At 36.1% G+C, this 19,059-nt stretch overlaps 1 protein-coding gene across 1 annotated transcript in view; it reads left to right on the forward strand.

Annotated features, from left to right (window-relative positions):
• Positions 1-19,059, forward strand: part of ctnnd2b (catenin (cadherin-associated protein), delta 2b) — a 595,920-nt gene that overhangs the window by 178,415 nt on the left and 398,446 nt on the right. Inside the window, exon 3 of the mRNA XM_030159817.1 lies at positions 9,609-9,721. Within this exon, the coding sequence (XP_030015677.1) occupies positions 9,609-9,721 (113 nt within the window). The remainder of the gene's footprint in view (positions 1-9,608; positions 9,722-19,059) is intronic.

A 19,059-nucleotide genomic window follows, 5' to 3' on the forward strand; every position in this document is an offset into this window, starting at 1 on the left:
TTTTTAGTGCATTATTTAGTTTGGTGATAAAAAAAACTATGTAACAGTCTGACGATGCGTGTTTTTACTGTCTGGTAAATTCATCCTATGGACCGGATTGAGTCCTCTGGAGGGCTGGTTTTGGTCCACGAGCCGTATGTTTGACACCCCTGTTGTAGTTTGTTGTGTTATGATGTGAAGAGAGAGAGAGAGAGAGAAAGAGAGAGAGAAGGAGTGTGCGCCTCTTTTTTCCCTCCTCCCTCCATCTCGCTTCCTCTTCCATCTTCTTTCTGTGTTTTCTCCCCCTCCCCTCCAGAATCCCTCCTTGATTTTCAGTGATGGTGGAAAGGGAGGGAGGAAAGGGGAGGGAGGGTGCAGATGGTCTGGACAGAGAAAAAGAGAGAGAGAGAGAGAGAGAGGCAGAGAGTGAGTGTGGAGCGGCTGGCTTTTTTGGCAGGGCCGGCCGGTGGGAGGGCCCATTGTGATGCAACGTTGCATAAATAATGCCACGGGGCTTCTAAATGCTCCGTTGCCATGGGGACCTTTGTGCCTCAGTGAACACGGTGTGAGTGTTTCAAGGCCCCCGAGGAGATAGAGAGACATAGAGACAGAGAGAGAGAGGGAGAGAGAGAGAGAGAGAGAGAGAGAGAGAGAGAGAGAGAGAGAGAGAGAGAGAGGGTATGGCTTGCAGTCAGCTCAAGTGACACTTGTAGTCTTTCTGGCTCTATGTCTTTTTCTTTTTTTTGTTTCTTACTGTGTGTCTCAACCCCTGGACTGATGAGGTTTTCTTTTTGGAGGAGGGGACGGGGAGTAAGGGAGTGTTGTTGTCCTGTTTTCACCAGACGGGAGTACTTTTGTGTCTGTGTCTGAAGTATGGTCCATGTGAAGGTATGTGCACCAGCTGCTTCTTCTGCTTTATTTTATTTTTGTTTTCCCTTCTTTAGAGTCATTCCATCCCATTGAACTCTTAATAACACTAACACCAAATATAAGCATCGTCACTTCATCCACCTGCTGAATACTATTAATTACTTTGCACAGAACCATAACCAGTATCATTATTTATTTATTTATTTATTTATTTGCACATCATAGACAGCAAGAGAAAAAAAAAAAAAAAAAACAGTTTTCATGCAAATAACACTATTGTGCAGGAGAGGATACCTCCCCAGAAATAAACAATACATAGGAAAAAAATAAATAAATAAAAATTTAAATACGATATATCTGAAATAATCTAAAGTAAAAACAGTAGAAATACAAATCAAATGATAAACAACCTTTTTTTTTTTTTTCAGAAATTAGTCCTTTTCAGATGTTATACTGTTATATATTGATTTTGTCCACATAATATATTATATATTGTGTATTTTGAAACATTTGATAGTCCATTATCCTCCTGATTTTCATTTTCGCCATTTTACATTAAACAATTACCTTAATTGGCAATAGCATATTGCAACAGTTTTATCAGATGCATTTTTTTTTTTTAAATTTTTTAATTTTTTAAAAAATATAATGTCCTTTTCAGCTTTTCAGTGGACTTTTTTTTTTTTTTTAAGTAAAGCTTGCTGGGTCTCAGGAGGTTCCAACTCTCTTACTTGTTTATTTATTTTATTCTACTCTATTTTATCTTATTTTTAGTGCATGCTTCTTACTCCATATCCTCCTGAGACCCAGTAAGTAAATATTTTTGCCATTTTACATTAAATAATTGCCTTAATTGGAAATGATGCAACTGTTTTTTCAGATACATGTTTATTTATTTTATTTTTTTTTAATATAATGTTCTTTTCAGTGGACTTTTTTTTTTTTTTTTTTTTTTTTAAGTAAAGCTGTGAAACTCTTGTCCACTACAGAGGACAAAAATGCATTGCTGGGTCTCAGGAGGTTATAACTCTCTTACTTGTTTATTTATTTTATTCTATTTTATCTTGTTTTTAGTGCATGCCTCTTACTCTATATTCGACGTATGCACCAAACCACTGATGCAAATTCCTACTAATGTGAGTTCTGTTTATTACATGATAATAAACAGGATTCTGACTGGGATTCTGCCTCGTCCTCCATCTACTGCCTCTGCAGTAACAGGTGTCTGTCTGTCAGCCATGAACTGGAGGGAGAGCAGAGACCAGCAGGGCATGTGGGGGGGAAAGAAAAAAAAAGGAGGGAGCAACTGCTTTTGTTTGGATGTTTTCAGGAAAGCCTCGCAATCCCAGAATCCCAGCCTCATGGCTCGGTATCCAGTTAGTCAGTCAGCTCGCTTAGCCTCTCAGCCGGTCTCAGCTGTAGGAACAGCAAATAAGCAAACAAAAAAAAGGAGCTTTACATCTTCTCCTAAACCCTCTGTGGAGCTGTTGATTCAAAGTAGGTTGTTTTTCCTTTTTTTTTTTTTTTTTTTTTTTTTTTTAACATGAGCAGATGAGGAGTATTTACATTGATTTGACGTGCAGTTCTGTTGTATGCATTAATGTCTGAGATGTTGTTTTTCAGCTCTTTTTTTTTTAATTATTTTTTTAATTTATTTATTTTTTGATAGACTTCACCGCAGCGTCTTTGTAGCCACTGACTGATTTGTGTTTGCATGAAAGGATTAGAGCTTTTATCTCACTGGTTCAATAAGATTTTCAGCGGTGAGAACGCAGCCTCTAAAATCTATCCATCGCTTAAGCAGCCAATGACTGGCTACACTGTGCACTGGAAAGTTGTTAGTTTTATTACACGGCTTTTAAAAAAAAATCAATTTCAGAATGATTTATTATCACCTGAGGAAATAACCAACTCAGCATAGCTCATGTTGGCTGTTTTTTTTTTTTTTTTTGGTTTTTTTTTTAACTGTTTTTTACTATTTCTTTTATCTGCAGTGCAGGGTAAACACATCTACATATGTTCATGGTGAATTTGTGTGAACGGGGAAGCGTTGGCATGTTGCTGTCACTGTTCAACAGGATCCACACTTTACACTTCATTTCTGTGTATGTGTGTGAGCATTACAGCATGTTAACGGACTGCTCTGCATTTACAACGTTTTCCACTCGGCTGCTCTCACAAGTCACATCTACTGTTTTATAGCATTTCCTATATGACACAGAAAACACTTTACTGTGTCATGAAGTCAGTTATAAACTTATGTAACTGTGGCAGAGTTTAGATCTAAACTGTTTAATAACTGTTTATCCACTAATCCTATCAATACATGTAAATAATTGGTGTAAAATACAGTTTGTCATCTTTTCATGGCCATCAGATATGACCCATTTGGACGTTCAGAGGCTCTGTAGTTACCACGGAAACACAGTCATCTTCTACAACATTGATTTACCAGTAAAAACCCATAGAGCTGGATCAATGACAGTGCACTGCAAAAATCTAAATCTTACCAAGTGTATTTTTCTCATTTCTAGTCCAAATATCTCATCACACTTAAAATAAGACGTAATCACCAAAAGAGTAACTTTTCAGTGAGATATAAGAACTTATTTTTAGACAACAGATCTGGAAAATCTTATTTCAAGAAATCTTACCAAGATAATTTTCACTTGTTCCATTGGCAGATTTTTTTTGCTTGAATTAAGCAAAAAAGAAAAAAAAATCTACCACAAAAGTAGCACTGGGTCTTTATGGGATATATATACACTGAACAGTACAGAAACATGCCCTCTTTTACAACATGTGATTATAACTCCTTTTTGTGGTAAAACTACAGAATCACTGCAAATTCATGTATGTCTGCATGTTGTTTTGCCTCCATATGTGCATCTGCCTTCACATATCATACACAGTACTATGCATTTCTGAGGCTACGTTCAGACAGCAGGTCTTAATGGACAACACAGATTTTTTGGTGAAATCCAATTTTTGTGTGCTCGTTCATATTACACATTAAATGTGACTTCTATCAGTTTTGAATATGAACTGAATGCAATCCTGAAGTGACCCACATGCGCAAAAGTATGGAATTATATTTGTGCCAGTTTCTTGAGCGAGCATTGATAGATTCTGAGCACACAATTAGAGATTTTGAGCACATAAAAATATATTTTGCAAGCAAATCAATTATGTTTCAAAAAGAAATTATGCTTGAGCGAACAAATATCGATATTGTGCTCCATAAATGCGTTTGCATGTTAGTTTTGCTCATAACGTTGTCTCACAAATTCTTTCCATGGCGCACAAACAGACCGCTGCGCTCGCTCACTTTCCCCTTCCCTCTCTCGCTCAACCTCCCTCTCCCTGCGCGCTCAGGTTGTCGTGTCCGCACGCTCAACTTGACACACACGTTACAATTGTGCCACAAAACCAACCAATCGGAGAGCTTGCGGAAGTACACTCTGATTGGTTGTTCGCTCTCCAATTAGCTCGCTAGTTACATTTACCCGAGACAATAATTATCATAATAATAATAAATACTGACCGAAGTTTGTGTAGAATCAATTCCTCCTCTTCCGATCCGTGTCTGTCTCATCGAGCGCTTTTTTTTCGGGTAAATGTAACTAGTGAGCTAATTGGAGAGCGAACAGCCAATCAGAGTGTACTTCCGCAAGCTCTCCGATTGGTTGGTTTGTGGCACAATTGTAACGTGTGTGTCAAGTTGAGCATGCGGACACGACAACCTGAGCGCGCAGGGAGAGGGAGGTTGAGCGAGAGAGGGAAGGGGAAAGTGAGCGAGCGCAGCGGTCTGTTTGTGCGCCATGGAAAGAATTTGTGAGAGAACGTTATGAGTAAAACTAACATGCAAACGCATTTATGGAGCACAATATCGATTTTTGTTTGCTCAAGCGTAATTTCTTTTTGAATTATAATTGATGTGCTTGCAAAATATATTTTTATGTGCTCAAAATATCTGTGTGCTCAGAATCTATCATTGCTTGCTCAAGAAACTGGCACAAATATAATTCCGTACAAAAAGTGGTCGTGACGTAATACGTGACCACGCAGGCACGCGCTGTGTTTACAGAAGTAAATATGTTTTTCCCACCGTTTCTCCTCCCGGGATGCAGAATTGTGACATTTGTCGCATTTCAGTGACATAAAGGTTGGATATATGCGACCTGGCTGCATTGCAAACTAGAAAAGCACTTGGACAGCACAGACCCTCCCCCCCCCCCCCGCCAATCACCACCAAAATCATTTGTTGCTTGTTCCAGTATCACCATGTCCTGAAAATTTCATCCAAATCTGCCTATAACTTTTTGAGATATCTTGCTAACAGACCAAAAAAACAAAAAAACAAACAAACAGACAAACCCTGATGAAAACATAACTCCCACCATTCTTTGGCGGAGGTAAATATCGGATACATATCGGATTTAGAACCACATATGAAAGTGGCCTGGGTCGGATTTGTGCTGTTCAAACTGTCTCTAACAGATCGGATACAGGTCACATATGGGGAAAAAAATCGGATTTGGGCCACATTTGGCTGCAGTCTGAACACAGCCTTAGTCTCTGTATCAACCCTTTATAGGGCACTCATAGAAATACTTATGTGTGCAACGTTTATATATATTTATTATTCTCTTGATTTTAGAGTTATTAATTTAGGACTACCTCATCAGTATTTTATAAGTGATTTTATCCCAGGTGTTTTTTTTTAGTGTTGACCCTGCATCGAAATGATCTATCTATCTATCTATCTATCTATCTATCTATCTATCTATCTATCTATCTATCTATCTATCTATCTATCTATCTATCTATCTATCTATCTATCTATCTATCTATCTATCTATATTTCAACCTTAGTGTGTTATTGGAGGACGTAACAAGACTTTATTACTTTTGTGAAATTTTACAAAATTTTTATTATCATGTAGAAAATCAAGGTCAATGAATTTACTGTATTTGGATCCTTGCCCTTAAGTGGCAAAAATAAATAAATAAATAAAAAATCCAAGAAAAATAAATATGTAAGGTGAAAGGAACATGTATTTTCTAACATTAAACCAACATCAGTGCTGGTCCAGACCCTTGTCCACATCCACATGACCCCTTTGAACATCATTCCTTACATTAGTACCATTACTTCATGGTACCAAATAAAGCAGGTCCACTCACTGTTCATGCAGAGGTGGACCTTACAGACCCTGGAGACCACATTGGACCTGAGATTGTTGACTCACTGTCCTCTAACTGTTGCTGTCACTGTCTTGTAATGTGTGAGGAAATTACCAAAAATAGTCACTTGCCAGCAGAAAAAACAAGTTTCAGGGGACAAAAAAACAAAGCGGTAGCATTTAGTGTGACCTCCATTTGCACTTAGCATGTTTTTAAGCCTTTTGTTCAGATAATATGAGTTTTATTGCATTCATTTTCAGATGTTTTATAGCAGGTTTCACTCAACACATGTCAACAAGATGTTTCTAATCATTTGCGCTGCTTCTTGTTATGGGGTCAGAGGTCACACTAAGTACTGATTTTAACATTTAGAACCCATTTAGTTCAGTGTTTTTGTGCGTATTTTTAAGGCTGTGCACATATATTCTGTATTTTCTTATTGTATCTGAAGAAAAGAGAATGAGAAATAAATACAAATGTTCATTTCAACCCAGAAGCAACAAAGACAAAGGTGGAATAAGACATTTTTGACAGTACTTTATGTCCTCGGTGCACTGTAGCTGTACTTTATGTGTGTCCAGTTGGTATAAATGAAGAGAACATGGTGCATAATTACAGTGAAATTTGCAGTTTGATTTGTTAACCTATTGCATTAGTCATTCATTAAAGTCAAATTGTATCATTATGCTACAAAGCGTGGAGTTGCCTTAGGCGCACATGGACCACCACTCTGTTCCCTACCAGTGCCAGAAAACAGGATGTATGTTTCCTGGACGCTTTCTTTGTGCAAACGGAGCAGTTGGTTTGGGTTGGATGTGTTGTGATGCTTCAGGTTATGGGTATGATTGTGATTATGCTTCCAAAAAATGCTCCGTAAATACTTCACAAACATTCTGATGAGCTCAGAATAGTTTCCAGAATTCAAAGACTGTCCTTGCTAGTCGACTCTATCATTCATTCCGTCATGATTTATTAACATTCCGTAATTTCTATCATCATGAAACTTGCCAAAAACCTGCCAGAAACCAATTTTTAGATCCGAATTACAATTATGGGACCAACTCTCCGATGCATCACCGCTGTATGTTCTCCTCCTCTGTCCCAAGAATCCATATTTTAATGAGATTATTGTTTCTTTCCTTCACAAATTGGTAAAATCAGTTGTTTATTCAGCTGTAATGACTGCAGCAGAGCAAACGCTATAATCAGCTGTTGGTTTGTTTGCGTATCAGCTAATTAGTGGTTATTCATCACACACAGAACAGCATGAATTAGGCATGAAGACATTTTTACAACAATGGAGCATTTTTGTTTTGTAGTGTGCACACCTCCAGAGTAATTTAGCAGCCATTAACTTTAGTCACTTCCAGCAGTCGAGGCTTTATTTTACCCAGTGTTCAGACTTGATCATCTGTGCAAACAGCAGCAGATTCAGAGAGAAGAAACGAAATAAACAAGTAAAATCTGGGGTGAGGGTGAGTCTGAAGAGGGCATCCAAGTTCTTTATAACATCGTTAGATGAGATGAGATTAGATTAGATTAGATTCGATTCGACATTTTTTTGATCCCACAATGAGGAAATTCAATGGTTAAGGCAGTAACAGAGTAGTGCAAAAAAAAGTGCATACATAAAATGTTTGCTCCTGGAGGATTCTGTTGGGTTTCTGTAAATTGGTTTGGAGTCTGGTTTCGACCAACTTGATATGGAAAGTGCCATGAGATAACTTTTGTTATGATTTGGCACAATATAAATAACATTTGATTGATTGATTTATTGATTGATTGATTAAAGATCATGCAAAATACATACAGGAAGTCCTCGGGTTTGAAAGAAGTTCCGTTCCTACACTGGCGATGTAACCCAAATTTCCGCGTAAGTCAGAATTAACCCTTTAATACCCCCTAAATACCCCCTAAATCTCTAAATATATATCCAAATACACGTATTACGGGCTTTGTCCTTAATAATGGTCGCCACGGTCGACCGACTGAAGCCCAAGGCTTTACCGATATTTGTTGGCGTCTCGCCTTTCTCCGACCTTTTGATGATATCCTGCTTCGTTTCAATCGTAATGGCTTTCCTCTTGGCCGGACCAGCATCGCTAGAAGATCCTGCTTTCTTTTTTGGGGCCATGATGTGAAAAAGGAGGGTGAAAAACGTGAGGATACCAAGAAAATTACGGAGCACAAACACAGACACTCTACACTATAGGGCTGGAGACAAACTGGCGGACAAGACTCAGGCGTCATAAAGTCCAAACAGCGTAGGTCGAGTACCGCGTAACCCGAGGACCTCCTGTACAATGTAACAACAACAATAATAATAATAATAATAATAATAATAATAATAATAATAATAATAATAATAATAATCATAATAATATTAATAATAATAATAAGTTAGAAAACTTTAAGGACAATATATATTTACAACAACAGCAGCATCAGAATAAAGTGCAAGAAAAAAATGTGTATGCATAAAGATCATGCAAAAGACAAACAATATAAAACTAATAATAGTAATAGTAATAAGTAACAAAACTCAAACAGCTATATACATATTTACAACAGCAGCAATGGAATAAAGTGCAATATAATAATAATTATCATCATCTTCATAATAAGTAACAAATAACAATAACAGTTTGCATATTTACAACAGCAGCAGCAACAGAATAAAATGGAAGAAAGAAATTTGCGAAGAAGAAGAAGAAGAAGAAGAAGAAGAAGAAGAAGAAGAAGAAGAAGAAGAAGAAGAAGAAGAAGAAGAAGAAGAAGAAGAAGAAGAAGAAGAAGAAGAAGAAGAAGAAGAAGAAGAAGAAGAAGAAGAAGCATATTTACGACAGCAGCAATGGAATAAAGTGCTATATAATGATAATCATCATCATCACCATAATAATGAGTAACAAAAAAAATTATATACAAATTTACAGCAGCAGAATAAAGTGTAAGAAAAAAAATTGCATGCATAGAGATCATGCAAAAGACAAACATAATAATAATAATAATAATAATAATAATAATAATAATAATAATAATAATAATAATAAAGTAACAAAACTCTAATGACTACATACATATTTATGACAGCAGCAACAGAATAAAGTGCAGTAGAATAATCATCATCTTCATATTAATCGTAATAACTAACAAAACCCTAATAACTTCATACACATTTACAGAGTGGAAAAACAAACCTCGGTCTATCCTTTTTCTTTGTGGACTTGACACTTGATGCCAAAAAGCCTCCAAAAACATCATCTGTTGCGTGCGTTTCTCAGTGGCAGAATAACAAGCGTGCCATGTGTGCTGGTTTGAGTTCGGTGTCGTCGTTTGGTGACATATCCAAACTCTTCTGGGCGAATGTCTGGCAATTTGGAACTGGCAGACACGGTGGGATCTGCTCTGTTTTTTCCCACCGCAGACTGCAGAGTCCATTTCACAACAATTAAAAATGTGTCAGAGACCAGTGAGCCAAAGTAATGTTCAGGATGACTGTAAATGTGACAGTAAATAAATAGACAGACTGTTTTGACACATCCCCCTCTCCCTCTCTCTTTCTCTCTCTTCAGGAGTTGCAGTTCGAGCGTCTGACCAGGGAGCTGGAAGCCGAACGACAGATTGTTGCCAGTCAGCTGGAGAGATGCAAGCTTGGCTCTGAGACTGGAAGCATGACTAGCATCAGGTGTGTGTATATACGTGTGTGTGTGTGTGTGTGTGTTCATCCCACACCTGTCAGATCCTTTTCCATACACTCTACCTGTACGTGGCAGCTGTGCTCTTGCAGGTGACTGGCTTTACAGCTGCTCACATTAATGACACCCTCCTTGATTTGTGTCCAAATATCATCTCTGTTGTTAAGATCACAGTTCAAAGCACGCTTGCTTTGCTTTTGGAGACTTGGAGATTTCTCTGCATTCTTCCCATACATCACATTGTGTTCTTTCTCCTGTACCCACACATTTGCCAGACAAGTTACTTGCTAGAGCTGCATCATGTTTTTATGTTATTATAGCATGGATTGTCAGCGTTTACGATGACCAGGGATGGGAATAGAGAACCCAGTAGGTCAGATCAGTTCTTTGGAATCATTAGTTTGTTTGTTTGACGATTGCACTTATCGGTTCTGCGACATCATCACATCAAATGTGTTATACATCATTATATTTTGGTTCAGAAGCCTCTAATGCCGTGTTTCCACTATGTGGAACCAGCTCGACTCGACTCAGGTACCAGATACTATTCCTGGAGACCGTTTCCATTACAGGATACTACCGACTTTACAGTTCCTGGATGTCATAGATGCAGCGCGTTACTTCCGTGTCATCTGCTCAGAGTCACTGATAAACTCGCTCGTTGCGTGTTGTCTTGTCAAACTCATACTGAATTTTTACATCGGCCACCAAAGACTGAATCTCCTGACTGAATGGTGTCGTTTTTTTGGGCTGTCGTCATGTGGATTAACCTACCGCTATATTTACTGTCAACTTCTGCATCTGTTTTTTTTGTAAAACGGCGGGTCACAGAGATGACTCTCTGACCAATCAGTGGTCTGCAGTGTTTACATGTCACGTTTTAGTATCTGGTCCCCAGTCTTGGAACCTCGGTGGAGGTGATACCAAAAAACTAGTTCCAGATTCCAGGTCCTTTTTTGTAATGGAAACACAAAAAGGCAGACTCAAGTCGAGTCAAGCTGAGCCGATACCATGTAGTGGAAACGCGGCATAAAGCAGCGGTTCTCACCTTTTTTTGAACAAATCCCCTTTTATGTCATCATTAACCCAGGGGCGCAGATACGACTTTAAAATTGGGGGGACCAAGCTGTAAATACTTGTGTGTGTGTGTGTGTGTGTGTGTGTGTGTGTGTGTATGTATGTATATATATATATATATATATATATATATATATATATATATATATGTATATATGTGTAACATTAGAATCTTGAGTTTTCTGACAATGAATATTAGTAAACAAAGGCCTACTGGATCAACACTAACCATATATGATCAAACTGTTATTCGTCTGGTTTGTCAATCACAAACCTTCATGCCTTCTGCACTTGTTTTATTAAAACATTTGCTGATTTCAACAGGATGAAGAATCTCATTCTCAGCAAAGAAACTTGAACTGAATTCAAACAAAGAAAACAAAGAACCTATGTGCAAAAATTAATAATAAAATAAAATTGAAGTCATTCACAATCATCCCTTCATGTAAACAATTATAAACATAACAATGTGTATGATAACAGAAGTACACACTTAAATAACCAACTCATATCACTAAGGGTTTGGGTCTAAGTACAGCCAACATGGCATGACATGTGAAATGAATTTCACACTTTGAATGAAATATCAGGAAATCCCTCCCACTACAAACAACAGTGCTGTCTGCACTGGGGACAGGGGACAGCAACCCCCCCCCCCAAAATAAAATTTGTGACTGGGGTGTAGGAGTGGGTCAGACGGAGTTTATAGGTAGAACCCCCCTCGCAACCAGGAGACGGATGTTACCATCAAAGAGCTCAATAAGTGCTGCGACGTTCCTTGTAGCCACGGAAATTCACCATTGACATAACATGCTGCTTGATATTAATACTTCTACAGACCAACACCCCCGATGTTGGTCTCAGTACTAGAGGCAGACTGATATATCCACCAGCTGATAAATTGGGCCAATATATAGATTTTTTTCAGTGTAGGCCATCAGCCTTAATTTTTTTTTAAAAGCCCATATTTGATCAGTAGTAAAAACGTTAGTAAGATATTTGAGATTAGCATCATTCCACTGTGTCAACCTGCTTTACTATTGTTTATGAATAATCTCCATGACAACCAGGCTCAGAGCCTACAGCAGGTAGATCTAACGCTCCTTGAACTACACCCTTAGAACCCTTTATGAGGTTTGTTCTAATCGAATGCAAAATGTTAGTGCATGTTGACATTAAACAGTTAATGCAAACAAAGCCTTTTCTACTATAGTTTATTCTCTAATCCAATGAGAATCGATAAGAGAATCAATAGTGGAACCGTAATCACCGAATTCTTATCAATTCCCATCCCTACAGGTGAATACATTGGACCAGCAGCTGCACAGATGCAATCTCAGCCTGCAAACACATTCCATAGTCTTATCGCACGAATACACTGTTATAATGACCATGATTTACCACAAACATACAGCGATATTATCACTTGTTTGGATATCTGTTTATATTATAGATTTTTTTTTTTTAAATCTACTTTCCCTGAAGCTGTCATTTGGTCTTCACTAGTTCCTGACAGAGACATCTGGCTCCTCAGCTGCTAAATTTACCAAATGCTCCACATCTAACTAGCTGTTAAACAAAACAGAACAAAAAGGGGAAGCTGCAGAGAAGAACATAATTCACAAACAAAAATATAGACTGGATGCTGCAAAAGATTCAATTTAGCCCAGTGGTTCCCAAACTTTTTTGGCTCGTAACCGTATTTTAACATCACAAATTTCTGGTTACCCCAGACATTGAAAACAGAGGCATTTTTTGCTAAAATGTCTCATGTAATAGTTTGCTGTACTATGTTGCAAATAAACGTTAATTTTAGATGACATTTAGTCTATATAATGTATATAATGCACCTTCTTGGTGTCTGCTTCTCAGTTTCTCTTAGATGTCTTAACAGGACCAGGCAGGCGAAGAAATCTTTCCATTCTCTGTTCGGTTTTCTGACTGCAACTGTCCAGGCAGGTTGAAGCGCAATAACGCACAGGGTCACATGATCAGGTCAATCAAGATATGCCCTCTCAGATATTATGTCCTGCATTTTATTTGAACTTCATTTTATTAGGAAAAGTGTGAGGTGTTTTAATTATAATGAAATATATACTGAGTCATTTAAAAAATGTTATTAGTAATTTTTTTTTTTTGTTTTTATCAATTACTAGAAATTTCAGGTGACCCCATTTGAGTTCCAGGCGACCCCACGAAGGGTTGCGACCCTAAAGTTGAAAAGCACTGACTTAACCTTTTAAAACAAGCAAGTTAACAAGTTAATCTGAGTTAACCCTCTGGTATCCCGTTCAGCAAGGCCCTTACTAAGCACCAAGTTTACCATTTTGGCACACTTGTGGAATAATGTCAAAAAATGTTCATACAGTTTGTTTTTAATTCTTTTACACTTTTTTTCTATTTCATCAACTTGAGCCGTAAATAAAAATACCAAATACTCAATAATTGTCACATTTTTTTAATCCTTTAAATGCAGTGTTTGTAATGTAAACAAACCATTTTTTTGGATGCAAAAAAACACAAAAAAATTATTTTTTTTCAATATACTACTTAAAAAGTGGATGACATATTATTTGTTTTTTTCATCCTGCCATATCTCACTGATTAACTCCAATATTGGTTAATTTGCATTATTATTTTTTGTGCTAGGTCAAATACTTATACCTACCTATACCTATACCTATAAATCAAACTATTAAATATTGTATATTGATTTATTTTTCTGCTCTAATTTGATTTTATTTTTGTAAATCCAGGTCAGCCCTAATCATACAGATCAAATGGAAGAAATAGTGCGTTTTAGGCACACTTGGGAGACAGATGCTAGTCTTGTAATTTTCTTTTGTTTACAATGTGCACATTTTTGTTGGTGGCCAGAATTTTAAAGATCATGCAAAAATTAACAACTTTTGAATTCTAACCTTATTTAAATTGTGAAAAATAATATGAAGTTTTTTAACACGAAGTGCAAAGTGTGCCTAAAAGGCGCACCCAGATACCGGAGGGTTAATGGATGGTCACGAGACAACAGTTTCATTTGTTTATTAGCAGTGTTGGGAGTAACTTGTCACAAAAGCGATGCATTACAGTTACAGATTACTTTTTGCTGTAATGCAGTAGTTTAAGGCATTACTAATCAATTTTCAGTAATATTTTACTTGGTACATGTTCAATAGTGCTTGTGTTACAACACAATTTTCGCCCATAATTTAATTGCTCAAATGAAAACGACAAAAAAAAACAAACAAAAAAAAAAAAAACAGTAAGACTCCGAGACCTTAAGGAATCCAAAATACGTCAGTAAAGTTCTATTTCCTGTTGGTGTTCAGCCAATGGGTGAAGATGGCAGAAGACAGTCCATTGTCCACATGTGGACATATGCTCATTACTAACTCTAACCCTGCTTTAAGAAGCTATGTCAAGGGACCATTTGAGTGTCAGGATGATGTGAGTGGCGCATGTGTAGAAGCATTTATCTCTGTCAGCCATCTTTTTTTCAACTCGCTACGGCAACCTCGCTAGGGCAAATCATACCCTCCACCGCTCAGTTTCCCCCGAATTTAGATCACAACGTTTGTCAGCTGGATAGGCATAAAAATGGACTCTCAAAATCACTTCTGTTCGCTAGAAAGAAACTCCTTGAAGCTAAAGTCTCTGTAGTTTTACATAATTTGACTCAAACAACAGTGATTTGTCCTAGCTAGGTTACCGTAGAGAGTCGTAAAAAATGGCCGACAGAGATAAATGCTTCTATGCATGTGCGACTCACATCGTCTGGAGACTCAAATCGCCCTCAGTCTCCCTTGACAAGCTAGTTAGCATGATCCCTGTGATCAGGGAAAGCTAACGTTTCTATGACAAGTTAGAATTCTTTATCGATTGCGGATTTATCTACTGATGTCCTTGGTGGGATTCCTGCTGGGATTCGAGCATTGTAGACCGTAGTGTTACTTACTGAGCTATCCGTCCACATGTACTTCGGGGTGCAAATTTATGCGTTCCAAGGCTCTCCTATCTCTTGTATTGGGGAGAGAGAGTCTGTATGTAACTCTAAAGTCATACAGGAGTTATGTAATCCATTACAGTTCTGAGGCAGCAATATTGTAAGGTAAGGAATTACTTTTAAATAACAGTAAAAAGTAATCTGTAACGGATTACAGTTTGGAAGTAACTTGCACAACACTGTTTATTCCTAGCCCCCACTAGCATGTAGCCAATCAGCTGCTAAACGCCCCCCCCCTCCCCTCGTCTGTTTCAAAGCACAAAACTGCAAATATTTTAATGAGCAAGTTTTTATAGAACTTCACTTGAGCTGACCTGATTTCAAGAACACGTACTGTATCGGCTCCGACTATTATTATCCCACGCCTTATTCCTACAAAAACACATCGGGAGTAAAGACTGGGAGGAGAGGAACGCATGAAGATGATGTGGTTTTATAAAACATGCTCCGTTCTACACGTGACACTGACAGTAAAGGGCTAACACGTCAGGAAAAGAGGAAGTTAATAAGCAGCGTTTTGTTAGTTTTTAACCCTTTAACCCACAGGTGTCAAACATGCGGCCCGGGGGCCAAATCCGGCCCGCCAAATGATCCAATCCGGCCCATAGGATGAATTAGTAAAATGATATTAACAATCAATAGTGTAAAAATCATTTCAATTCAGGTTCTACATACAGATCTCAATTGGGTCAGAGCAGTAAAATAGTATCATAATAACTTATAAATAATGACAACTGCAGATTTTATCTTTTGTTTTAGTGAAAAAAAGTAAAATTACATGAAAATGTTTACAATTAATAAATTATCCTTTTACAAAAAATGTGAATAACCTGAACAACTATGAACAACCTGAAATGTCTTAAGAGAAATAAATGCAATTTTACCAATATTATACGTGGTACTATACAGTATGTTTGGCGTATTTGTAATTGTAATGTAAGTTTTAATGCACAAGTTTTAATAAGTTTTAATGCCCATGTGTAAATGATAAACTGATAAACTGAGGAAGAATATTTACCTCCGCCAAGGAGGTTATGTTTTTGCCAGGGTTTGTTTGTCTGTTTGTTTGTTTGTCTGTCTGTTAGTGTGCAACATAACTCAAAAGTTATGGACAGATTTTGATGAAATTTTCAGGGTTTGTTGGAAATGGGATAAGGAAGAAATGATTAAATTTTGGTGGTGATCGGGGGTGGGGGGGCCTACGGGGGGGGCCACTGATCAGCCTTGGCGGAGGTCTGCGCTCTCCGAGTGCTTCTAGTATTAAAATTGTATTTGCTTTTCTTAAGACATTTCAAGTTGTTCACGTTATTCAGATTTTTAATGAAACGTTGTAGATGTAAACATTATCATAATGTAATTGTACTTATTTCACTGGTATTATTTTACTGGTCCGGCCCACTTCAGATCATTTTGAGGTGAAAGTGGCCCCTGAACTAAAATGAGTTTGACACCCCTGCTTTAACCCCTGACGTGTCTGCGGTGAGCGTTCTGATTTGTATGTATGTATGATTTATTGTAAATATTCATAAAACTTTAACCGTTTTCTCAATAAGAAAAATTTCAAAACATGCTGATAGAATAGACGTTGTTCTTCCCATAAGCATCTGAGCATGCTCAGTGCGTCCTCCACCGCCTGTGGAATGGGGTGTACAACACAGAGCAGTGAGTGAGACCAACTCACTATAAAAATAGACTGTTTAGGCTTTTTTTTTGTTTTTGTTTTTTTTTTTAAACACCATTTTCCTTATTGTTTTTACTGTTGTTTGCAGTGTTATCATGATTTTCCTTTATTTTTTTTACTGTGTTTTTTTCGGAATTCAACCAGGTGCCAGAAAGCAGTTGAGGGATTAAAAAAAAAAACTACTGGGCTGAAATTCAGATACTTACTGTTCAGTGTGTTCAAGTTCACAGTTCATATTTATTATTTTGTAAATATTTGATTCATTTTTGTTCATTTACTTCCTTTTTTTTGTTTATTTTTCTACATTTTGCTTTTTATTGTATTATTTTTTCTTCAGTTTTGTTCAGTTTTGGCTTATTTTGTTCATGTTCCCTAATATTTTATTGTTTTGTTTTGTTTTGTTTTTTATTCATTTTTGTTCATTTTATTGATCACTTTGGCTATTTTTGTTCATTTTGTAAATGCTTTTTGGAGTTCAACCAGGTGTTAAAAAGCAGCTGGACTGATTTAGAAAAAAAAACAACCAAAAACTACAGGGCCAAAATTCAAATATTTGTTGTTCAGCGTGTTCCAGTTCACAGTTCATATTTATTATTTTGTAAATATTTTATTCATTTTTGTTAATTTACTTCCTTATTTAGCTTATTTTTCTACATTTTGTTTTTTATTGTATTGTTTTTTCTTCAATTTTGTTCAGTTTTGGCTTATTTTGTTCATGTCCCTTAATATTTTATTTATTTTTTTTTTTTTTGTTTTTGTTTTTTAATTCATTTTTGTTCATTTTATTGATCACTTTGGCTGTTTTTGTTCATTTTGTAAATGCTCTTTGGAGTTCAACCAGGTGTTAAAAAGCAGCTGGACTGATTTAGGAAAAAAAAAAAAAAATACAGGGCTAAAATTCAAATATTTGTTGTTCAGCGTGTTCCAGTTCACAGTTCATATTTATTATTTTGTAAATATTTTATTCATTTTTGTTCATTTACTTCCTTATTTTGCTTATTTTTCTACGTTTTGTTTTTATTGTATTGTTTTTTTCCTCAGTTTTGTTCAGTTTTGGCTAGTTTTGTTCATGTTCCTTAATATTTTATTGGTTTATTATTCATTTTTGTTAATGTTATTGATCACTGTGGCTGTTTTTGTTCATTTTGTAACTGCTTTTTAGAGTTCAACCAGGTGTTAAAAAGCAGCTGGACTGATTTAGAAAAAAAAAATAATACAGGGCCAAAATTCAAATATTTGTTGTTCAGCGTGTTCCAGTTCACAGTTCATATTTATTATTTTGTAAATATTTTATTCATTTTTGTTAATTTACTTCCTTATTTTGTTTATTTTTCTACATTTTATTTTTTATTGTCCTTTTTTTTCTTCAATTTTGTTCAGTTTTGGCTTATTTTGTTCATGTCCCTTAATATTTCATTGGTTTTTTTTGGGGTTGTTTTTTTTTAAATTCATTTTTGTTCATTTTATTGATCATTTTGGCTTTTTTTGTTCATTTTGTAAATGCTTTTTAGAGTTCAACCAGGTGTTAAAAAGCAGCTGGACTGATTTAGAAAAAAAAAATAATACAGGGCCAAAATTCAAATATTTGTTGTTCAGCGTGTTCCAGTTCACAGTTCATATTTATTATTTTGTAAATATTTTATTCATTTTGTTAATTTACTTCCTTATTTTGTTTATTTTTCTACATTTTATTTTTTATTGTCCTTTTTTTTCTTCAATTTTGTTCAGTTTTGGCTTATTTTGTTCATGTCCCTTAATATTTCATTGGTTTTTTTTGGGGTTGTTTTTTTTTAAATTCATTTTTGATCATTTTATTGATCATTTTGGCTTTTTTTGTTCATTTTGTAAATGCTTTTTAGAGTTCAACCAGGTGTTAAAAAGCAGCTGGACTGATTTAGAAAAAAAAAATAATACAGGGCCAAAATTCAAATATTTGTTGTTCAGCGTGTTCAAGTTCACAGTTCATTTATTATTTTGTAAATATTTTATTCCTTTTTGTTCATTTACTTCCTTATTTTGTTTATTTTTCTACATTTTGTTTTTTATTGTATTGTTTTTTTCTTCTTTTTTTTTCAGTTTTGGCTTGTTTTGTTCATGTTCCTTAATATTTTATTGGTTTGTTATTCATTTTTGTTCATTTTATTGATCACTTTGGCTATTTTTGTTCATTTTGTAACTGCTTTTTGGAGTTCAACCAGGTGTTAAAAAGCAGCTGGACTGATTTAGAAAAAAAAAAAAAAAAAGCACCAAAACAAAAACTACTACCCCAAAATTCAAATACTTGTTATTCAGTGTGTTCCAGTTCACAGTTAATGTTCAACATCCTAAATCTCTTATTGATGTACATTCTGAGTGCCTTATTTAGTAAAAACCTGTAAAAATTTAAATTCATCTCTTTCTTTTTTCTGTTATTCCACCCTGTCTTGACCCTAAAACACACAGTAAAACAAAACCACTGAAGAAACACATAGTCACAGCATCTTTTATGACACTGAAACATACTCAGATTCACAGCAGCGCCTTTATCTGGAATAACGTCTCAGGGGTTAACTTAAAGGATTAACTCC

The sequence above is a fragment of the Sphaeramia orbicularis genome, chromosome 17, assembly GCF_902148855.1.
Source record: "Sphaeramia orbicularis chromosome 17, fSphaOr1.1, whole genome shotgun sequence".
Taxonomy (NCBI): Eukaryota; Metazoa; Chordata; class Actinopteri; order Kurtiformes; family Apogonidae; genus Sphaeramia; species Sphaeramia orbicularis.